A 24,559-nucleotide genomic window follows, 5' to 3' on the forward strand; every position below is an offset into this window, starting at 1 on the left:
TAGAAATTCAACTGAGAATCTGTAGCAAGATTTGAAAACTGCTGTTCAGAGAGTCTCTGTCCGACTGAGGTTTGAACTATTTTTCTCTACAAACAAACAAATTTGAAAATCTTTTTTCAGATTTTCCTTAAAATAAAAACAAGGAATGAAAATAATTTACAAGAATCCCAAAATTATTCATAACTCTAGCAGATTTAGGTTTAAAGTAACCTTTAAATCTGGAAATAAATACTATGATTTTTTTTTATTGGGCTATCTATGGAGTCCTTAATCTTTACTTATGTCAAATCTGTGTAAGAAGTTAAACATTAGGGTGATTGTAAAGAGTCTTTCCTACCTCTCAAACTGGTAGTGCCCTATTTATTTATTTATTTATTTATTTTTTGAAAACAAAAGAAGCCATTTGTCCAGTGGCTTCCAGACTTCGGACTTGAGATGGGTGGACTTTCTGGTCTCCTCTGAAAGGCAGTTAAAAACAGATATATTTTTTATGCATTGTGAACTCTTTGGCTTTTGTACTACTGTGAAGCACTATCTGGGTTTTAAATTTGAAAGGTGCTTTATAAATAGAGTTCAAGGTGTCCTTGCATCCTTAAAAGTTTTAAATGAATACATCTAAAATAAGGCCCTAAATTCATTAAAAAAATGCAAGGTGGTCATTAAATTCGCTAACCACAGGTCTTAAATTTTATTATGAAAGAACTAACCACGTCTATGTAGTTTTTTATATAATGGTAATTTCATGTCAGGCAAAAAAAATGGTCTTGCTCAGACTTTATGTGAGGCGTGTAAGTCTATTACCGGTAGCTAACCTTGCTAGCTATGGGTTTGCCATGGGGTAGCGATAAACGACAATGACGAACTAAAGTCATCACCACTCGGGTGAAACCAAACACAGCGACAAAAGGTTGAAGGCCACAAACAGACTCCAGAAATTTCATAGTTTTTGTCTACAATTATGAATAATTCTGCTGTAATTAAACAATTAACCACACCCTTTTTTAAAAAAATATATATATATATATACTTTTTCCTCCATTTACTTTGGCCTTAGAAAAGCATCGTCACATTCCCTATCAGACGCCAACTTCCAGGTCTTATAACTTGCTCGATGCATTAAGCTGGACGCATTAAGTCAGCTGTGTAGGATTTGGCGTTCTTCCTCGGCGGCATCAGCGAGCAGCTTTGATCTTAGGAACGCGGGCAGCAGCCTGACAGCAGAGCGCGAGGACAGCCGGGGCGAACCGAACAGGAAGGAAGGAGAATCTGGAGCGGACACGCCGCTCTCCAAATGAAGGACATTACCCAGTGACCCAGCTGCGACTTCAATGAAAAGTAAGCGCGGAAGTATTTCAAAATTAGCAAAATTTATTAGGAATGCACATAAAGTTGATGGCAGCAAAATATAAGACGTGATACCGACTTGAAAAACCTTCAGCATGTGGGTTTTCTTCAGGCGAAATGAAGAGCTGCGAGGTTAAGACATCTGCTGCAGTTTCCCCAGTGTGTTCGCTCGTCTCATCGGTGCTTCATGAGGGCCTGGTACTCCCTCTGGTGGGAGAACAGCTGCAGGAACACCTTGTACTTCCTGTCATAGAAACTGTGAAAGGAAAACCAAAAGCTGTGTTACGAAGTTAATATTGCATCTTGTTCGTTGATCAATTGAGATTTTTTTAAACCAAAATTAAACTGAATTCAGTTTTATTAAAGCCAACAAAAAAAAAAAAAAAAAAAAAAGAAAGCACTGATAATCTATTTTAAATGAGCATATACTGTAGGTTACTAATAAATAATTACATAGAAATTTGGCATCATATATGCAGAGCCTCACAAAACCTTCTTCAACTTTTATTGGGATTTTATTTGATAGACCCACATAAACTGTCTTGCTAATTATGAAGAGGCAAGAAAATTGACACAGTTTTCTGAATGTTTTTGAAACAATAATACTTGCTACAGGGGAGAGGAGAGGGCAAGGGGGTGAAAAAAATCCCATTTTTTCCAAAGAAAAGTCCAATCCAATTTCAAATTGGGTCGAGAACATTTGTAAATATATATTTTAAACTATCGCCTCATTAATTGGATTGGACTTTGACCCATTCCTAGATTACTAATAGTGTTTTGCATGTAGGTCACATGATTACTGCGTACCCTACATGGCTTGATACAATCCAAGCTGCTGCTCCTTGCCCGGCCATAACTTGGCAGCTTTACGTTTGTAGATTATTGATGAAATTTCACAGCGAGATGTTTCTTAGCTTGGGATGCTGTTTTCGACCCTAAGGGTGGTTGAATCTTCTCCACAACGTCACCCCCTGATATTCATCTGTTAAAATACCGCAGTCAAAGCCCAGACCCAAATCCAGTTGAGATTGGTTCACAAAGATTTGAGACGTAGAGCTGTAAAAGAGTATCTACAGGTATCAGGAAATCAATTTAAGACTTGGCAGACCTTAATGCCACACTGAATGACATTTAAGACAGAAAAAATACTTAAAAAAATAAAAGTAGTGCCAAACTTCACGTGTTTTTAGAATGCACGTAGCCTCGCATGGGGTTGGCAACAGAAGTGAGACAGTGAAGAAAACAAATGTAGTCCAATCAACCGGCGATAAACGTGCACTTCTGATAAGACGCATAAAAGTTAGCTAGCTAGTATGTTAACGTCACGTCAGCCTCAATTGCCTCGAGCCAGAATACAAGATGTCTGTGTGTGACTCAAATTTCTGCTAGACTGAAGTTTTTTTTTTCTTAGGAGAAAAAAAAACAAGTACACACAATATTAAATAATCCAACCAAAACAAAAATTAAAATATTTAGGGCCAAATTAAATTTTTAGATACAGATAGACATTTTAAGGCCTTCATGTTAGATGCATGAATGTAATGTTGAAGGATGTGCTGTATTTGTAAAAACAGTTAAATGTATCATTTATAAATCCACTTTAGTTTATCTGCTACTTTGTATTTGACTACTGCGTACATTTCCAAGAAAATACAGGATGTTGACGTTGTGTACTGGTTGGAAAGTCGTTTTCCTCACCTCTTGAGCTCCTGGTTTGGCTGAATGACTCGCCCAACTTTAGCCATTTTCTCCATGGCCTCCTGAGACACAAAATTGCAAAGACAAACAGCACTCCATAAACGGGCATACAGAGACACGCGTTTTAATTTCATGTCAGCCTATGACCTACTTGTCTCACAAACACAATCCGACTGCTGTGGTTCTGGTTTGCGTCGGCTCATGATTAATGCACGGAGGGCTCTCACTCCTACCTAAACCTACAAAATCCAGACAGCGGAGCGCTTTCAGCTGAGGGGAGGGATCAGACACAACAACTGTCTGATGTATTTATGGCTGAAAACAAGCTAACAGCTGCCGCCTGGTCCAAATAATAGCGCCTTATTTTTAGTCTATATGGCTCCGAGGTTGCTGTGTAACTTTGTCCCGAAAAAAGATTTAAAGTCTTACATCTCAATCCATATTTTGTGGACCAAACAGGCTCTGCTCCGTGAATACAGCCAGCAAAACCCAGGGGAGTTTTATGTGCTGGTATCCCTCCAGCAGGTGACGACACTGAGTCACATTTCAGCAATACCTTTTAACGAGTTACTCCGCATGCTTTCCAGGTCCTTTTCTAAGCTCTTTTATGTGAATACCCAGCATGCACCTCTGTGTCACATTAAAACCTACTGAGAAAAGAGGTCTGTATGAATTATTGACACCTGGGATAAAAAACCCATCAAACTATACAAGTAGTCCAACCCATGCAACAAAGATACACTTTTTATGACTTTTTATGCTTTAATTCTTGTTCAGTGTAACCCAGTTATGAAAACCAAGGAACTTGAAGAATTGTGTGGGGAAAAAAAGCTAAATAAATCCATCAACATTAGGAAATGAAAGTCATTTTCACACTAAATTATTATTATTAAACTAAATGTAAAACCTCAGTTTTGCTAATTAGCATGAAATTTGAAATCTAGCTCATCCAGTCACATACTTTTTGTTTTTACTAAACAGAGTATCGATTTTAAAATATTTGCTGAAATCCAGGTCAGTCAAACTAAGAAATATCTTGTAATGCAACTTTTATGGGCAAACAAAGTCTAATGATGTGGTTTTAAAAAATGATATGAATTATAATAACAAATGAAAGCACTGGACTTCACCAGGTTCTAAAGTGATTAAAAGCTAACCTCAAGCATATAAAATGCCAAAACGCTGCTGTTAGTCAGTAAGCATGAATGAATCCAAAATGGAGACGTGGTGTAGCAGATGTGTGTGTGACTGTACCTGTATGGTCCCATAGTCCTGGGATGCACAGGCGCCCAGAACCGCTGCGCCCACTAAAACGGCCTCGGACTGATCCGGCAGCACCACAGGAAGTGCTGAGAAGAGAAACGACGCTTAGCAACGGTTCTTTCCTGTCTCCAGACTTCCTTGGTGTTTGAACTTGGACTATTCTCTGTAGTTTATTTGCTTAGATCTTGTCATTTTAGTTTATCCCTTTGTGTTTTAATTCATCCATCTGTGTTTTGGGTGGTTTTCTCTTTGGGTTTATTCGTTTATTTAACAGGTACAAGTAGGCCTGTCACAAACAATAAATCAATTAATCGCATGATAAATTAAAAGAAACTCAATCATTTTCATTTGCTTGATTTATCGTTTATCTCTTTTTTCTCTCTCTCTTTTTACCAAAAAACTGAATGATAAAAGTCTTCAGTCTGGTGTTTTGGTCTCAACTATCCTTTTTTTGAAAGCTGACTTTGTTTACAGGGACTTCATTATTTATTTTATTTGTTTCTGTTGTTTTCTTTCTTTATTTTGGATCTTCTACATCTCTTCCGGTTCCAGTGTTTAAATGTTAATTAGAATTGAAAGTTTATTGATCTTTGAGAACATGTGCTTGGATTTTTATGCCACTATTACTATTATATTACTCGAAAATGTTCTCAAAACAACAATATTCGGTTCTGGGACAATTTTGTTGTCCAGCAGAATGTGTCATCGTGACAGGTACAACATGCAAAAACACTAACAAAAGATGCTTTTCACTGGATTTAGATTAAGCGAGTTTCCATCTGTAATAATATAGATATAATATAGAGGAAAAGTCTTACAACATTCAATGTCCACACATACCCTGTTTACAATCACTATAAATAGTCACATAAAATGACCACAACAAAAACATTACTAAACGCCACAACTACAGTTTGAATTATTCTCTGCTGTGTTTATGTCTCAGCCTGTCAGCTTGCTCCTCATTCCAGCTGTTCCCCATCTCTTGCTTCCTCTCAGCTGTTTTCTATTATCTCCTGATGAGTCCTCTTTGTTCCTTGGTCAGCTAACGCTGCGTTCTAGTAGCTGAACTGGGAAATTCCAACTTCCCTTTTAGAAAAATCTACTGGACCGTCTTCTGAAATAAATTTTCCCAATGGGAAAGAAGGAGCAACTCCGACCACCACAAGTTACAACTTGTAAGGCCAAATTTCAATATGGCCGCTCTTCGTACGATGGTGAAAACATGTTTATTTCAGGAGACGCACATGTAGCGCCTTCAACTCTATAAAATAAAAATGGTGTTTGTTTATGGAAAGTAAAACTTAAAAATGTTTATGGGCGTCTCCATATTGAAATTCCGTCTTCCTAAAGCTGTTAATTGGAGTCTGACATCAAACCCACTTCGGAGTTCCCACTGCCGAGGTAAGAGGAACGCAGCGTAACTCCCACACGTCACCCTGAACGCACCACATACCTGTAGCGCTAGCCTGGATCTGTACAAACAGGAGGTTTTTGCTCAAACCGCCACACAGGAAGAGGGTTCTGATGTCATATCCTGCTTCTTTCATGGATTCCAGAATGTGACGCGTCCCGAGCTGAAAGTCAGACCCAAGAAGAAGAAGAGGGTCGCCTCGTAAGCGTTTCGGTTTTGCACACAGCCGACAATGAAAGAGTGATAAACACGTGGCTTACAGCGAGAGCCTGCAGCGTAGCTAAATACAGCCGGGCCAAGTCATCCACGGTTTGGGAAAGAGGCAGACCAATCACCTGCAACACAGTCAGGTGAACAGGAAGAGGAAGGGCTGAATCACCAACTGAACCCAGATCTGAGAAAAAGCTTGCTACTTCATAAAATATTTCATTTGTTGAGTTTTACGACACATTCGAAGAAAATATATTAACCCTAAAGTTCAGAGGAGAAAAAGGAGCTTCATGTGCCGAGAGTGTGGCGCCGAGGCCTCACCATTCCCTTCAGAGTGGGGTCAGCGAGCGGCGACCTGTTGCCGTGGAAATCCGGCCACACGTGAATGCTGGATCCCAGCAGGTCCACATCAGGCGGCGAGCCGGCCATCTGAGCCAAGTGGCTGTTCAGATACGAGTAAACGTCGGCGCCTGTGAAGGGAACTCTGAAATGAGAAATAAAAAATACTCTTAAGACGCCTGCTGGACTTTAACGTCAGCCCGATATTTGGTTTATTGGGGAAAGAAAGTGTTCATGATCAGGCCTGTCTCGATAAATTGTGCTGGACAATAAACTGTACAAGAAGTTATTGCAATAAACGATAACATTGTCGTTTTGAGGCCATTTTCAAGTAGTACGATGGGAATAAAGTTTAACTTCTAGCAAATATTTAACACTGGAACTGGAAGACATTTTAAATACGCAAAACAAAAAACAAAACAACCAGAACAGAAAATAAAATGGAAACTGAAGCCTTTGCAAACAAAATTGTCCTTCAAAAAAAGGGCCTAGTTGAGACCAATGCAGCAGACTTTAGTAGAAAGAGAAAGAGACACGAGAAAAACAACCATGCAATGGGAATGATCTAACTTTAATTCATCATCACTGTGTTTGGTGTGATATGTTTGGTTTTCTCTGAACACGTTGGGGCTGAAACAATTAATTGCAATTAATCGATTACTGAATTAATCATCAAATAATTTAATGATCGATTAATCGCTAACTTGATCATACACAAAAAAAGGAGAAAATTTGCTTTGAGAACAACACATTCAGAACAGCTATTAAGCCAAATTTGTCCAAAAATGTATACATCTTGAATTTAAGACAAAAATAACAGTTTGTAAAACATCTACTCAGAAATACTCAAGTAGCATAATTTTAGTTTTACCTGCTTCAAATTCTCATGTTAAGCTATCAATTATTAATTTATTTCAATAAATTATCAGATTAGCTCTACACCGTATTGATGTTAGAAGTATATTTTAGCTGCTAAAAAATGATTAATTGTTGCTACAAATGATTAATCGTTCACTAAAGGAGTCCTGTGTTATTCCATTTTAGTCTGTAAAATGTTTAGTTTACTTAAAAAAGGAATTAAACTGTGATTATAAAAGATGTATTTGCATCTTTTATTGTGCATCTATTGTGTAACGATGGCTTCAATGGTTAAATTAAAAATCTGGAGAACATGCAAAAAAAAAATGTTTTCCCATCCAATTAATCAATTAATCGTCAGAATAAAATAATCGACTACTAAAATAATCGTTAGTTGGGGCCTGAAAACATGATGCTGGTCGTCATTGCCCAATAACTCCACTTTGGTCCCATCAGATGCAAACCTGAGCTGTTCTGTTGTTGTCTTTTTAACAAAAACAAAGGCAAATTTTAAAGAGGCAGACACACAGCCACTTTTCTTCTTACAACTTGTGGAAGCAGAATGGGATGGACTCGGGTTTTAATCTCTGTGTTAACCCAGTCACACAGAATCCACCACATTAGCAGTCAGCAGGACAGCGCCTCCTTCAGTCAGCTGTGTGTGTAGAAGCAAGAAAAACCAACTGAATCGCTGTGAGCTGACCTCTGGTTAACCTGTTCCTGTAGCTCGGCGTAAGCAGCGTGGCCCTTCACAATGTGGTCGACCTGCAGGGAGGAGAGGGATAATGGAGAAGCAGCTGATAACAAGAAGGCTCACAAGGACGTGAGAAACAGGCTAGCTGAGTAATGAATGAGTTACAACCAAGGGCGTAGGAACGAGTCTGTCATTGGGGGGGACGCATATCGGAAACCTGACAGATCAGTAAATATCTTAAGCAGAAATGTCAAACTATTTATGCCATCAACACATCAGTAATGCGTTACTCTAATCTGACCCTTGTTTCAGTAACAAGTATTCTAACACGTTACTATTTACAATCCAATAATCAGATTAAAATTATGCATAGTATAATGACCGTAATTCCAGGATGAACACTCACTTTAGCATTTGCCTCACAACTAGCAAGCTAAATACTCTGGTAGCACAGACAGGCTAACAGATTTGATATAAATTGACTGGTAATTGAACAGGTTCTACCTCTTTCTAAAACCAAAGTAGAAAACAGCTCATAAAATAAGACTCAGCAGTTTTAAACTCAATACAGCAGTTTGACCAACAAAAATAAAATCTAAAAAACAAGTTTTGTTCTTTTTGAACATCTCTCTACATCAGTGCAACAGTTTGAGCTACAAAATAAATAAAAATTATACTTTTCACGTCTAACAGACACCTTAGCTCCTCACTGTTAACTCAGTCTCACTTTCCAGCCCTGCATTCAGTAACTTACCAAAGATCCATTAAAAACACTGAGGCAAAAAGCCTAAATGTTTATTTCCCTGTCATTTTCACCCGCAAACATTTAACTAAAATATCTACAGATATGAGTTTCTGTCTCTGCCTCCCTCTGACTCTCTGCAGCCTGATGTTCCTGCATGGATTCATGGATTTACAACAGACACTGCAGTAATGTACAGTGTCAGAATGTGAACTAAATATAATAAAAATATAATATAAAAAGTATGTTTTTATCATACAGAATGAGAATTTACACAACTTAATTTTCAGATGTATACATTATTATTCATCTCAACTCTATTTACTGTGTAGCAAAAATTTTCATTAATTTATTTTTAAACCTCTCCTCAAGCACTTTTTTATTGTCTCCTAACCATTAACCTATGGTGTGGAAATAATGAAAAAAATATTGAAACTTTGAAAGAAATCAACCTGACATCAGTCTCCTCCTGTTCTCCTTTCTGGTTTTATTGAAATTAATATAATTTTTATATCTTCACACTCTGAAACTCCACCTGGCTCTCCTATGTCTTCCCTGACCTGCTCCTCTCATAATAAAATAGTTTATTTAAAAATTAAAAACAGTTAATACATATTTCAATAAACTAAATGAAGACCTCACCAGAGCTTCTTCACCTTTCTTCAACATCATTCTAGCACTGCTGTTCTCCTAAATATATAATATAATATAATATAATATGTAAATACATGTTAAGTGAACGGGTATGATCAGGTGTTGCTCACTTTAAATAATAAAAAGGCTAATTTCGCTGCTGTTTCAGTCTCATTCTGATTAAATAAATCATTGTAACTAGACTACCTAACTGTTAAACAAAGTTAGCAGTAAAATTTTGGACATGTGACTATCCCAGAATTAAAACGGCTTAACCAAAAAGATTTAGTTCTATATATGAAAGTAAACTGACAACAAGATGTTATAAACGAGCGATATTCATGGCAACATTCCTGACAGATCGTTTACCTCCTTCAAACGGAGTTTCTGACTCCGTCTGCTGCTGCCTTTACGCTGAGCCGTTCAGAGGGGGGAGGGGCAGGAAGCGCTCCGCTGAATGCGCTGTTGTGCGCCTTCAAAATAAAAGCACGCGAGTGGAAGATTTTAAAATTATTCGCAACTGCGGTGAAATTATTGGGGGGGACGAATGTGACTCTCTCCAATATTGGGGGGGACATGTCCCCCCCGTCCCCCCCGCTTCCTACGCCTATGGTTACAACAGAAGTGGATGGGTTTTTTTCTAGTGAATGAGTGCAGGAAGTCAATAGATTGTGGTGTTTGCTTTTAGTTTTAGGTCGCTACTTTAGACTATATATCTGCACATCCTATGAAAAACAATGGACATTCGGAAAAATATTTAATTCTTTCAAAAGAAACATGAACATAATAATGGCTATAGTGTTATTTACCTCAAGGAAGGGGATTTGATTGAAGGTTAATGTTTTTTTTTAAACAAAAACAACAAGGCTTATAATACATTGGGAGGGAAACCCTGGATATTATGGTTTAATCCATATCGCACAATCCTATTAGAAAGGGTCTGTTTTTCAGTTTCAAAATCAGGAACTCATATTGCTTCAGTCTCCCCAGGATGGTTAAAACTGTATATGAATATGTCCACATGTGTGAAAAGGTGACTGTGGCAGGGCGTCTGACCAGCCTTCCTGTGGCACTCTGTCCTCCCTCGTTAAGCCACAGGTCTGGCACCATGGCGGACAGGTAGGGTCCCCACACTCCAGGCACAATCCGAGGCTGCTCACTGATCTGCTCAGAAACGACATACATGAGTGATTATGCAAAAAAAACAAAACAAAAAAAGAAGTTAAAAAAAACAAAGCAATTGATGAGAGAAAGTCATGCATCCCTAAAATCCACTGACCGCCATGTGACAAGTGGATGTCCCACAGATCATCGCCATGCGCGACGTGATTGGCCAACCCTCGCAGGGTAAATCGAAGCCTTGCACATCAGCGCCTACGACACCTGGGAGGAGTAAGACGCCGTATCGGAGTCATTGAGATGGAAGATTTTAAAAATAAGGAGTACATTCCCGTTGAAATTTTTTTTTAGAAAAAAATGTGGAAATTTCTGAGTTCCAAAAGTCAAACATTTTCTAGGAAAAAACCCCTCAAATTTTGAGATTGCTAGAAAAATACAATGAAATTTCTGAATTGGAAAAGTCAAAAATGTTCAACTTTTGCAACTCAGAAGTTTCCACGTTTTCTCTCCAATACTGAGAGGCAGCGAGCTCAAACTGAGGCAGAGGCAGCTGTAGAGGCACTAATGGTGTCAGCTGCCACGGCTCAGGAGTGGCAGCTTCCGACTTTCGTGGCAGGTGACACGGCTTCGGTGTCAAATTTAGTATTGAATATGAATATGTTCATTTTGAACAAATAAATAAAAATAATTTCTAAAAAAAACAAAACAAGAATAAAGAAACAACTCTGGAAAAATTTAAGAGACCACCACAAAACGATCAGTTTCTCTGATTTTACTTTTTATAGGAATATGTTTGAGTAAAACGAACATTGTTCTTTTATTCTATGAACTACTGACAACATGTCTTTGAAATTCCAAGCAAAAATTTAGTGCTTATTTGCAGAAAATGAGAAATTGTCAAAATAACGAAAAATACTTCTAATAATGCAAAGAAAACAGGTTCATGTTCATTTATAAACAAAAATACTAATGTTTTAACTCAGGGAGAGTTCAGAAATCAACATTTGGTGGAATAACCAGGTTTTCAATGGGGTTCAGTGCAGTGAACCTCATTGAGGTGAGGGGATAATATAATCTACATGCAGAAGTGGAGCATTAAATCAGCTCCCCAGCCTTCACGTGGGATTCAGCGGTGACACCGACTGCTCCAATAATGTTTGCAGAGCTGGTTTGTGTTTTATAGGAAGAGTCCTCGCCTGCGTGTAGACTGGCAGGAACAACAAACTTTGGTTCGGAGCGATTCGACCCCTGACCGATGCAACGATATGCGGCCGGCAGAGGTCCCGACCGAGGGTCAAAGGGTAGGGTTCACGAGCGGGTGTAGCTCTCACAGCCAAACCAGATGGTTGGGATTCCAGGAGCTGCACAGGCGCTTCTCTCCTCCCACCCCGAAGGCTGTACGTTTTGCTTTTACTTGAGTAATTTAATGTAATATGAAGCATCTCTATCAATCAATCAAATTTTATTTGTATAGCACATTTCAGCAGCAAGGCATTTCAAAGTGCTTTACATAATTAAAATAAAAACAGCATGTGAGAAAGAGATTTAAAAAACATAATTAAAACGTAAACAGTGAGAAAGAGAAATAAAAAGCTGTAGAACTTTAGTTCAGACGCCGTCAACTGGGACTCCAACCCTTTGGACTTTAGTCAAAACGCCGTTTGACAAGGACTGTAACCTCTCTGACTTTTTTTTTTCTTCTTTTTTTTTAAAAGATAAAAACATTAAAATCACCGAAACAGTGAGAAAGAGAAAGACATTTTGAAAAAGATTTAAAAAAGATAAAAACATTAAAACCTGCACCCCTTTGAGGACCTCAGTTAAATGTCGTTTAACTGGGGCTCTAACCCTCTGGGACTTTAGTCAAAAACACCGTTTGACAAGGACTCCAACCTCTAGGTTTTTAGTTGAAACGGCGTGAACTGAGACTCTAAACCCCGCAGGACTTTAATTAAACGTCTTTTAACTGGGACATTTTCCGGGGGGCTTTATATCATTAAAACGTAAACAGTGAGAAAGAGAAATAAAAATCAATTAATAATACTGTTACTTGAGTAAAATTTCAGGATTTTCTCCCAGCTGAATGAAAAACGAACATGTTTTAACCAAAACCTCACCAGACACACAGACAGAAAGACCTGCAGTTTTTGTTGAAGTTTCATAAGTTTTTTTTCTTTTGTTTTACTGAAAGAAACTAATTTGGAAAAATCTTATTTTGCCTGATTTTCTTTGGTTTTTTTGTTAATTATTTGAATTATTGTCATTCTTGTCCCTTAAAGTATCAAAATTTCCACTTAACTTTATATAATATAGAAATATAGAAGATATGATGTTAATATTAAATGATTAATCATTTGATCAGTTACTCTGTACTTGAGTAGACTTTTTACCAAATACTTTTTACTCTCACTTCAGTCATTTCTTGGACGGCTACTTTTTACTCTTATTTCAGTAAAAATATGTCGAAGTACTGCTACTCTTACTTGAGTACAGGTTCTGGTCCTCGAACCACCTGTTTCTGACTTTTATTTTTTTATTTTTTTTGCGTTTTTATGATGTAACACACTTTGAACTGCCATGTTGCTGAAATGTTCTACATAAATAAACTTGATTGACTGATTCATAATGCACTGATTTCATTCTGTAGGACTTTTGAGGCTGCAAACCCATAAAAATGTCTTTAACTTAGTGAGGCTCTTGCTCCTGTCCCAACATATGCTCCTGTTTGCGTTCTCTTTGCGCTCGCTCTGCAGACACGTGACTCAGTAAAGGTAGTTTTCCACCTTCTGCCCCTGCAGGTCCTCTGTGCTTTTTGGCCAAACGGGTTCGGATAATAAACAAACACTGCACTCCACGCCTGCAGAAACCTGTCCTGGAAGTTTACAACGAGAAACAAGTATTTTTCCAGAGTTGGATTCTTGCTTCGTGGAGGATGATGGTTTTTTTTTGTAAGTTTTCTTTTTTTTTTTTTTTTTTTGAGAAGCCTCAGTGAGCTGGTACGGTTAAAATAAGTGGCTTCAGTTTGGACACGACTTTTGTTTCCTTTTTGTCTCCGCTGTGTGTGCTACCTAAGCCTCCGGCATGAGCATCAATGAGTGAAGCGCCGACTGCTGTTCCTGGGTTCAGACCCAGATCTGCTGCGGCCTGCGGGGTCAGGCCTCCTGCCAGAGGACTTCCTGGAGGACACGTCTCACTGCCTGGATGGAAAATCATTACAATGGTAGAAGACGACAATCAAAATGAAGCAAATACTTGTGAGACGGGTGAGATTTGTTTAAAGAAAAAAAAAATGTATTTGCCTATTTTGGAGAAATTATTTTCCAGAAGATCCTCCAGTCCAACGATGGTCCAAAAGCTGGGATCCCAGCCAGCAGGAGGACAGTATGTCCACTTACACACTAGAGTACATAAAGACCTGAGGGACAGCGGGGGAGAATAACACCAGATTACATTGCATATTGGGTGAATTTTAATATCTCTCCGGTTATCTCCTGTTCTCTTCAGAACACAAGGTCCGAAACAATCTGACAACAAAAAAGACATAGATAACTTTTTAAATCTGTCCTGCTGCTCTGTTTTTACTCCGAGAAATTAGGTCGGTGTTCCCAAAACAAAAAACAAAACATGCAGTTTGGTATCTAACACAGTAAGATTAAAAACAGGGCCTAGCGAAAGTATTAATTCCTCTTGAACTTTTGCATATTTTTGCTACATTATAACCATGATCCCCACCTGTGTATTTCAGTTTCACTGCAAAATCTTAAACTCTTACCATTTTGGTCTAGTTTTAAGTTCATAAGACAATTAACTTAGAAGTAGCTTTTCAGCAAGAAATAGCAGCTCGTTTAGAGTCAATAATTCCTCAATATTGATGAAAAAGTAATTGCTCTGCTGGCAAATTATTTCACTTATGAGAAAAATGTCTTGTTATTAGTGAAATAACCCTATATTTTTCTGAACAGCTATCTTATTTCAAGTGCATCCAAGACATTTGCACTAAAAACTAGGCTAAAAACACTTGTTAAGATTTTCTGCCAAAGGGTTGCCGGAGGAACACAGGCTGGAGTTTAGTGGATAAATGAATTACTACTCAAGAACTCCACAAATCTGAACTTCTTCACGGAGCATCGAGATTAAAAGTAACGGTTGAAAGAAACGTTTGCCACCAGCCGTGTGGCGGACACAGCACGCTCTCTTCTCATGAGACCTGATCTGAACTTCCTGGCCTGTTTGTAAAATGCTAAGTGTGGCAATAAACTCACATAGTGAAGCATGGTACTGGCAGAATCATGCAATGGGCATTGCTTTTCTTCAGCAGGGATAGAACTTGGAGTCGAATCTCGAAAGAAATAAGTAAATACTCAAAACCAATTGAAAATTTGTGGAAAGACTTTAAAGCCCTCGAAATATTTACATGTAGGTCAACGGGTCCATCAGGACACCTATGTCATCATGACAGTTAAGGGGTTAAATTAAACATAAGCTGTACAGATGTCAAAGAAGAACGGGCAGAAATGCCAGGTTGTTTTTTTCCCTTCCACTTTTCAATTACTTTGTGTTGATCTTTTCATGTAAAACCCCAGTAAAACAAAGCAAAACGTCTGAATGTAACGTGACAAAACGTGTCAAAAGTTGAAGAGGTTTGCGTACTTTTGTGTGTGAATAATATAAATCCTTCCTATCCACAAAAAAAGACCAAGCCGAGGGAGCTGACCTCGTTGTGGAGCCCGTAGCTTTCCAAGACAGGAAGTCCGGCAGGTCAAAGAAGTGAGCGGCTTTGTTCCAGCAGCTGTCCTTTAGATTCTGACAAAGAGGCAACGAGAATCTGTAGCTACACGGCTGACTCAAACTGTAGATGAGCACACGTCAGGCAAACTTAACATTGCCACCAAACAGATGGAAGCTGGTGGATTGTTCAAAAGTATATATGATAACCAGCTGGTTTAAAAGAAAAACAAAAAACACACACAGAGCGCAGAGGAAGAGGTGGTGACCTTCCTCACCTCTTTCAGCCAGAGGAGCTTCGGAGGTTGCATCTCCTGCGACATGACCCCTCCCACCCTGTTCAGGACCCTGTGTCCGGTGTTTGTTATCCGATCCGCCTGCTCCGCAGCGCGATGGTCCATCCACATCACCACGTTCTTCTGCGGGTCGCCTAAATAAGAAAAAAAACAAACAATAAAAATCAGGAGAAAGCATTGGGTTTTACAGACACCGCATTTTGTTCATCTGAAATCAGCTAGGAGGGAAGAAACATGACTTTAGTTGGTGAATGGGTTCAAGACAATCGCCAGGCTAAAGGTTGAACATGACAGGAAGCTAACTAACGTGATGCTCACCATCCTGAGTGACTGGCACAGGCTGGAAGCTTTCATCCAAAACTACAAGAGAGCAGGTGGCATCAAAGCCGACGCCCCGGACCTGGTCGCTCTGCACCTCTCTGATCACTTTCTGCAACAAAACAGAGCCAAAACGGTATATAACCACACCACTGGCCACCGAATATCGCTAAAGTAAGGAACAAATGTGTGATCAAGTGTTGGATTATCACAGAACTTAAAATAATCTATTACACTTCTCAAAAAATTAGCAACTCTAAAGGATATTCAGATAATATTTTTGACCTCTTAACCAGGTGAATTTTAACTATAGAAGATGTACAGCTTGCTTTTACACCACATAATCCAGGATGCGTGTCTTCCATTTATACACCTGTTGTCGTCTCATAATAGAGATGTTAAAATGTAAAAACTAGCTTAAATCGCTAATAAATACGCTCTGAACAAATAAGCTGTAGCCACACTGCTTTGACAAAAATAACTGATAGCCTAATTTACTCATTTTAGCTAGCTAAACCGCTAGCTAAAATGAGTAAATGTTAGATTAAATCACACAAAAAAGCTACATGTGAAAAAATTTTAATACAAGAAATTTGGTAAGACAACCTAAGCATGAGCAGTAAAATAAGACAAGGAACAAATGAGGGAAACGGTTAGCAAAATGTAAAGAAAGATGGCTAAGCAGACAGGTTAAGTAAGGCAAATGGTGTTAGCTAAAAAAAACAACACAGCAGTGGGAATGCTTTCTAAATACAGATAGATTTCAGTTGGTTTCTTGGCTTTCTTTGCCTTTTTCTTCATTTCTTTGACACTTATTCTCATTCCATTCCATTAAACACATGCTGAGAGTCCTGTGATTTCTGAAACCTAAATACAACATTTAGGTTTGAAATAAAAAAAAGAAATAACACTTCAAATACAAAAACGTGGACTTAATGAAACATACGGGTAGTATCTGCTAAAAGATTGTTTTCCAAAAGTACTTTTAATCTGAAAAACGAGCCTCATGGTAATTGATTAAATTGGACTGTACAGCCTTATCCTGACTGATACCTTACAACAATGTGTAAGTTTTAATCTTTGTAACCTCTGCAAATTATGATAACAGGTGTGAGCTGGAGGTACATATTTATATTTCAGTTGTACAGGATGTATGTCACGTTAAAGATGGAAAAAGGTTTTGAAATGGGATCCGGATAGTTTGATAAAGCGATCATCAAAGAACTCATTTACAATCGAGTCCTTTGGTACCAATTGCATTTTTTATTTGCCATCTCTTGCACCGAGATCTTCCTACCTTGACCACTGAGCAGCATTTCTGCCATATCTCTGTGGAGGACTGGACGTAGTGCTCCGGCTGGGGCTTCCAGATGGTGATGGGTTCCTCTGCGGTGGTCTTCAGGAGCCCCTGTCTTGTCACCAGGGCAGCCCTCACACTGGCAGTACCCACATCAACCCCAACATAATAGACTTCCGCCATGAGGAGTAGCCGCTGAGGATCCTCCGGTCAAGAATCAACCTGGGCGCACTGTTGAATAAATAAAATGTTGACACCAGAGTGAGTGAATGACTCATCTCATTATTATTCTTCTTTCAATTCCTTTATTCATTCATGAATACAGAAAGACTAAAACTATATCTCGCAGCCTTATACGCAGTTATCATTAAGGACACTTGTGTCCTCAGTTTTAATAACAGCTGCAGATTTACACCAATCAAAAGCGCAGATTGTATTTTGAATACCACGTGCATTAAAAAAAAAAACGAAAAACAACAACAACCAATAACGCATTTGCTATCAAACTCAAACACACAGTGTTTACCCGAAAATCTTATTTCACGGTAGAGAGAGCGAGAAAACAGCGTTCAATCACGTACAAGTTTCTTACCATGAACTTTGATATGTACCGGACAGTGGGCTAAGACGGAACGCGAAAGCGGCCAAAAAGGATAACAGTCGCATTTTTCTTGCCGAAGCAAAACAAACTCTGGAGACCCTATGCCACGCTGTTAGGATTAGAAAGACTATAACATGGTAATAAAACACTTTAATTCTAATGATAGGTTACCTAAAAAAAATTACATTGGAAAAATAATAAGTTATTTATTCACTTATGTATCATCTTTTACAAATGTCGGGGTCCCTTGAATATCATTGGGGCGCCTTTAACAAAATTTCGAACTGATTAAAATTTCAGCTCTACAAAACACATGTTGAGCTTTGTGTATAAAGCTACGACCATTACATTTTGGAAGCACACAGTTCACAAGCTTGTGCTTTTTCAGACAGTTGAGGCAAAGATTCAAAATAATCACTTACCTTATGATAATGTGGTCCAAACCACGACACAGATTCAACAAAACCAGCATGAGAACTAAATATTCAGCGAAATACGGTTTATTTTCAGCAGGTTTTTAAAACAAATATCTTCAAATTCTGCTTCAGCTTACCCTCTTGTAATAACTTTAAACTTGTCTCTGAGTATTGATTGTTCAGCTTTCATGACGTTCTTTCAAAGTTTTCCTTAGATTTGCCAAATGTTTGACAGATATAATTTTACAGAGTACATCAATACTCTCTGTGAGACAATCGCCATGGGATAGTGTGATATTGAAAATAATGCAGCACAGTGATAATGTTAACTATTATTGATTTGATTTTGACACCCAGACTGAAGTAAAAACAAAATAAACATCAAGTTTGTTGTTTAGTAATGACTATGTAAGAAAATCTTACTGAATCCAATTCTTGTTTTAAATAAAAAAACAAAAACAAAAAACGTTGGAGTTGTGTTTTAATAAAAAATAATAAAAAAAAAAATAGTTTAAATAACTCACTGAAAGCTTCAAATGAATTTATTCACTTTGAAAGTCTGACCAGAACTGTATGCCATCGGCTTGGTAAAATAATTGACAATGTTGATTGAGAATCATGTCAAAGCAAATATCTGTAAATATTGGTGATTATTTGTTACACTGTAATGCATGAGGACCGTGAATCTCTGTTTTCTCACGTACACACGCAAAAACAAATGCAATTTTCTCAAATCTCCTCTGCGGTCTGCGTTTTTCTAAATAACCGTTCAGTGGTATTAAAGTGTTTGTGCGGATGAAAGATCAAAACATATGAAAGTGTATTACTGAATCACCCAGAATTACAAAAACACAACCTCGCTCGGTTCAGCTGATTTATTCACAAGGAAACAACTTTGCAAAAAAACAATTGTTGGAAAGGACAGAAACATAGTCAGTTAAAACTACTCAACTTCATCTTTCTTCCCACTCTGCTGTTGTGTTCTTTGGTTGAAGCAGCTGTCTAAAGGGAGCGGCGTGGGCTGAGAGCTGTGTGTTTGGGCCATTAATGGTCAGCAGACGTGGAGGCACAGAGGAAAACCGAAGCAGCGGGACAGGAAGAAACAGCTGCTCTTCAACAAACACAGCACAGACAGTGTTTGAAATCTCATCCGTCTCTCTCTCGGAGCCTCGATTTGGATCTCCTCTCGAGTCCACGCGTGAAGGTAAGCAAAACTTAGCTCTGTTAATACATCCAACACACGCACCATAACCTCTCTCTCTCTCTGTGTGTGTGTGTGTTTTGCTCGGGTGGAGGAATCTCGGACCGTTCCGCCACTGCCGGGAGGCCGATGGCTTTCAGCTTCCGACTGGAAAACTGTGTGCAGAGGAAACAGCTGGCCTTGGCAGAGAGAGATGGGACGGGGGGAAACGCTATTCTCTAAAGGTGACCCCGCTGGGCCAGCTGGAGGGGAAAAGACAACAGAGAAACAGGAAGCATGGCCGTGGCAGTGTTGTACTTAGATGGGAAATGACTATTCTGTGGACCTGACACAGGTGCACAGAGACAAATTCAGATACGGTGTATGTCTTAGAAATCTCTAACCTGTGAAGAAAGAGATAAGAGTCTGAGTAGGACAAATGCAGAGGCAGATGTGTTTGCTACCACAAAGGAGGCAAAAGAAGTTTCTGAGAAAACAACCACTGGAGTCCTTAAAGCTGCAGAGTGGAACTTTTACAAAAATGTGTTGCTTTGTTTCCCATTTATTAAAACTGTCACCATGTCATGGCAGTTTGTTATGAGACAGATAATATGTCATGAAGTAAAACAAACATCCATCTTCTCTCGGTGCCACTACAGTAATCTACAGAAACGCACCGCTCCCAGTCAGACAACCAATCAGAGTCATGAAGGAGAGTCTTAGCACTGCCAATCAACCTCCTGTACGCTGCTCAATGTGCCAACGGTGGAAAAACAAGGGAAAACTGTTTATCCGCCGTAATCTGTGGCTATGCTAACTACCTTCAGCTTTCGTGGCAGGCTATGTTGTCGTGAACCAGCTTTAGCTTAGCAGAGAGCACAAGTGTGATGGACAGCGCTAAGACCCTCCCTCCTGGCTCTGATTGGTTGTTTCTGACTGAGTGGTGTATTTCAGCAATTAGTTTTTTTTTTTATTTGTTTTTTTTCTACAGATTATTTGTCTTATATATTATACTGTAACAACATAACCATAACTCTAACAAATATGTAAAAAAGAAAACACATTTTTTAACATAAAAGTTGCACACTGCAACTTTAAGGTTTTGAACTACTTATATACAACAGGCTTTGCGACAACACTAGCAGTGTTGACTTGAGGCACCTCTGGTTCTCCCAGTTTAACTTAACTGGGGCTTGTTGACTTATTTAGTTGGCCGGAGAAGAACATGTTGAATAATAGAGTGAGGGAACCCAGCCAGACTGGACAGCAGCTACACACAGGCTTCAGGCAGCAGTGCAGATTCAGTGATAACCAGAAGGCCTTGCATGTGGGAGTCACAAAAACTGGCCTGTATCACATTTTTTTAACAGTCAGAATACCTCGGGTGTATGGGCGAACTCTGCATTGTCCTAAGCATCAAGGCCATTGGTTGTTTGCAAAACATACACAATACTATCAGAACTTCCTCTACGTAGAATACACACAGCATCCATACACCTGCGCTTGCCAAACATTGACTGGATTAGAATTCATTAGAACTAAAAAAAATTAAAATTAAATTCAGTATGAACTGACTGAACTTTTTTTTTTTTTGTAAAGTGCAATAAAATCAAATTTGTTGTGAATTAACCCTATAAAAATGTATTGCAGCTGCTTGTTCTACAATATTTTGTGGAAATCCATAAATAAAAACCTATGTAAGATTTTCATCTATTTTATATAAACAGACTAAACAAAGATGATTGTTTCTGCGAAATCATAAGTTGTAAATATTTTTTTTTTAGGGAAACCAGTTTACATCAATACGCTCAAATTTTGTCTTTGTTGTTGTCGTTGAGACGGCTAAACATGATTTACTGACTGGACAAGAAAAGTGTGTCGGATTTTCTGTTACTTTGCTAAATTAATTCAGATTTTACTTGGTAGAGCGTAACTGTGTTTCATCATGTAGTAGACATGATTGGGCAAAGATTACATGTGAGGTTCCTCAAGGCTCCATTCCGGTGCTACTTTTATTCAAAATCTATTTTTTTCATTAATGCAACTTCACTGGTTGAAAACCTTTTTTTGTTTTTGTAAATTGTGAGAAAAGTAATTCACATTCCCTAGTAGTCGGTCAGCTCAATTATTGGACTTTGTGTGATGTCATCAACCCAAATACTAAAAAAATTAATTAATAGAAAACATACCTTATGAAATCCCTCAGTGGAAATCTACACTTTATCCATCAGCTGTACTTTTACTGTCTGTGTACAATTTGTTAATAGAAGAAATAAGATTTAATGAAGACAGTAGTGACTTATTTTCCAGTAAGTTGTGTTGTTTCCACAGGTGTCTAAAATTATATGAAAAAGGAAATTATGTCTCATCCAAAATGTTGTTACCAAAGTTCTGAGCGGTATTAGGAAATTAAACATCCCACAGCAGTCTTTACATTGTGGCACTTTCTCTCTTTCTCAGAGATTTTGAAAATCTTCTAATATCACTAAATGAACCAAATTTATTTCAGCTGTTTGCTAGCTAAAAACCACCTGGACCTCTCTGGTCAGCAGGGACCTCTTTCCATGGATTCCCAGAACCAGAACTAATAAGCGGGAGGCAGCATCTAGTTTCTGAGCTCCTCAGCTGTGTTGGCTCCTTTAAATCAGGACTGGAAACACAGTTTACATCAGCTTTTCAGCAAAGGCAAACACTAATCTATTTTTTTATCAGCCTCTACTCTCTACTCATTTACTTTTATTTCCATTTTACAGCTTCTTTTTATGCAAAACCTAAACTATGATACACTTATTCTTAAGCACGCACTGGCTTTTGAATGTACTTTTCATGCAAAGCACTTCAAAGTGTCTTCGTTTAGGACTTGGGATAATATTTCCATCTGCGGGTTTGACACAAACTGCAGAACTGTGACTGTAAGAGCGTCTTCCCTAGAACAAAAGCACTCTTGATCTAGGTCAGGCTCATCATCTGTAGTCTATGTTTAAACATACTTTCACGGCCGAGCAGTGGTCACTTCCTGAACCGCTTTATCTTTCTATTCCTGACCGTCACTCCCGAGACTTTTGCGCTTTGATACTTAAATTTGCTCCCCTAAAACCTGAGTCGAGGCGTCCATAATCGTATAAAAAGTGTCGTGATCGGGATGGATAAATAGAAATTAAGCGGGTAACTAAATATTCAAAAACACTACGTAATCCCAGAGTACATTGCTGCTGCGCCTTGCATTACCTAATCCCATAAACCCTCGCGAGGAGAGGCGGGGACAGGGCCGGTTGTCGGAGCAACACACATGTCATTAGACGATCCCCGCCCGCTCTCTCGTCTTCAGCCAATCACAGGGCGTAGAAATGACATCATTGTTATTTTCAGTGGGACTGCAGCTTAGAGGTGGATAAAGTTCGTCTCCACGTTGGAAGTGATTGAAAGTATTACCCGTTTTCGGAGTGTTGTTTTTTTTTTTAGTTATTAGAACGGGAGGACAATCCAAAACAGGAGGTTTGACGGGGGGTAGACGCACAGAAGCTCGGCGGCGGAAGAAACGTTTTTGTTTGTCGATGACCGCACGGTTCACAAAGGAAAACTTTTCTCGGGACGCAAAGTTGTCAAGTGAGTTGAACTCCCAACAATAGGCAGCATCTGCCTCGGGACAGTGGACAGATCGTCACAGAATATACCGTAAAAACAGCAGAAATCGGACTCTTTGTTCAAACTCTACTATTTGGACGGGATTTAGAAGAAAAGTTTATGTCTAGAAAAATCCGTAAAATGGAAGCGACGTTCTACGACGAAGCTGTAAATGCCTCCAACTCCCAGCATGACGGGGCGGCTGTGTACGGGTTCAACCCCAAGACACTGAAACAAACCATGACCCTGAATCTGAACGACCCGAAAAACTTCAAGCCCCAGCTGGGGGCGAAGGCCCTGGACATTCTCACTTCGCCCGACGTCGGTTTACTGAAGCTGGCGTCGCCTGAGTTGGAGAGACTGATCATCCAGTCCTGCAGCGGGCTGACGACCCCCACCCCGACCCAGTTCATCTGCCCCAAGAACGTCAGCGACGAGCAGGAGGGCTTCGCCGAAGGGTTCGTGAGGGCCCTGGCTGAGCTCCACTACCAGCAGATCCCCGCCGCCCACCCTGACGCTCAGACCGGCGGGACCAGCGGGGTGGCACCCGGCGCGGCTCCGTGCGAAGGCGGCGGGATTCCCTACAGCTGTACGGTGCGCACGGAGCCGCCCGAATACACCAACCTGGCCGGTTTTAGCCGAACCGTGGGCTCCGCGTCCGCACCTGTCGAGGAGAGGCACCCGCCGACAAGTTATCCGGGAGCCCCGCAGCCGCCACACAACCACACGGACCACCAGCTGGCGGCGGCGGCGCAACAGCAGCAGCACCCACGGTTGCAGGCGCTCAAGGAGGAGCCGCAAACGGTGCCCGAGATGTCCGGCGAGACGCCTCCGCTCTCCCCGATCGACATGGAGACCCAGGAGCGCATCAAGGCGGAGAGGAAGCGCATGAGGAACAGAGTGGCCGCGTCCAAGTGCCGAAAAAGGAAGTTGGAGAGGATCTCCCGACTGGAGGAGAGGGTCAAGAACCTGAAAACCCAGAACACGGAGCTGGTTTCCTCCGCCAATGTCCTTCGAGACGAGCTGGCTCTGCTCAAGCAGAAGGTCATGGACCACGTCAACAGCGGCTGTCAGCTCATCCTGACGCAGCAGCTCCAAGCCTTCTAGGCTGCGGAGACTGACGGAGCCAACAAGGGACCAAATGCAACTTCAGATGGCTGCTTGAGACCTTCCATCAACTTTTTTCCCCACTCCCGACAGCACATGGACACGAACTGTTTTTGGCTTGGTCGGTGTAAAAGGAAGCCAACACCTGTTATGTTGCAGACACACGCACACAGCTGAGTGAAACTTTTGCTCCTATAGTCTGCCCACTTTTGAATTTCACTACATTTTTTTTTATTTCTACAAGAACTTGTAGGTCACGCGTGGAAAATATGCACCTCATTACAGGAACTGAGGTGGCGTGGGATACAGCTGCACACGGCGAAACACAATGACAGCTCGAGTTTAGCTCTGGAGCTCGTGCACCATTTAAAGAAAAGAAAAAAAAACACTAACAGCTTTCACACCTTCCAGACGGTTTTTATTATCATTATCTTCTAGGTGTGTGTAGCTTACTGACAGCTGCCTTACTTTCAGAACACTCTTGTTCATACGACTTTTTAATACGTGTGTAACTTGTTAGCCCTAAAAAAAATAACTCTTTGTAATATTTGTACGCTGCATTTTTGAGCACTTAAATGTAAATAAGGCTAAATGAATAAAAGAAAAGTTGAACATATATGCTAGCATTTTTGTCTAATTTATAAGGAACGAGAAGCAAGCGGCTTTTGTTATTCCAGACTC

At 39.7% G+C, this 24,559-nt stretch overlaps 2 protein-coding genes and 1 long non-coding RNA gene across 3 annotated transcripts; 2 read left to right on the forward strand and 1 right to left on the reverse strand.

Moving 5' to 3' along the window:
• Nucleotides 1-1,348: 1,348 nt before the first annotated feature.
• Nucleotides 1,349-17,133, reverse strand: fggy (FGGY carbohydrate kinase domain containing). Its single transcript, XM_014989170.2, has 15 exons — nucleotides 16,951-17,133; nucleotides 15,654-15,765; nucleotides 15,318-15,469; nucleotides 15,029-15,117; nucleotides 13,614-13,729; nucleotides 13,383-13,511; nucleotides 10,475-10,578; nucleotides 10,252-10,359; nucleotides 7,830-7,891; nucleotides 6,251-6,413; nucleotides 5,980-6,054; nucleotides 5,762-5,882; nucleotides 4,297-4,391; nucleotides 3,043-3,104; nucleotides 1,349-1,600 (listed from the first exon to the last, which is right to left on the reverse strand). Exons 1-15 carry the CDS (start codon nucleotides 17,131-17,133, stop codon nucleotides 1,519-1,521), a joined length of 1,653 nt encoding a protein of 550 aa, XP_014844656.1. The 3' UTR covers nucleotides 1,349-1,518.
• On the forward strand, nucleotides 13,440-17,215 carry LOC148154821 (uncharacterized). The gene is made up of 2 exons (XR_015765806.1): nucleotides 13,440-13,577; nucleotides 16,991-17,215. It is a non-coding gene; the product is annotated as an uncharacterized LOC148154821 (long non-coding RNA).
• A 5,280-nt stretch (nucleotides 17,216-22,495) lies between these two features.
• On the forward strand, nucleotides 22,496-24,494 carry LOC106919032 (transcription factor Jun-like). Its single transcript, XM_014989168.2, has one exon. It carries the CDS (start codon nucleotides 22,892-22,894, stop codon nucleotides 23,876-23,878), a length of 987 nt encoding a protein of 328 aa, XP_014844654.2. The 5' UTR covers nucleotides 22,496-22,891; the 3' UTR covers nucleotides 23,879-24,494.
• The last annotated feature ends 65 nt before the right edge of the window (nucleotides 24,495-24,559 follow it).

The sequence above is a fragment of the Poecilia mexicana genome, unplaced genomic scaffold (assembly GCF_051168715.1).
Source record: "Poecilia mexicana isolate PSO_F unplaced genomic scaffold, ASM5116871v1 scaffold_17, whole genome shotgun sequence".
In the NCBI taxonomy this organism is placed as follows: domain Eukaryota; kingdom Metazoa; phylum Chordata; class Actinopteri; order Cyprinodontiformes; family Poeciliidae; genus Poecilia; species Poecilia mexicana.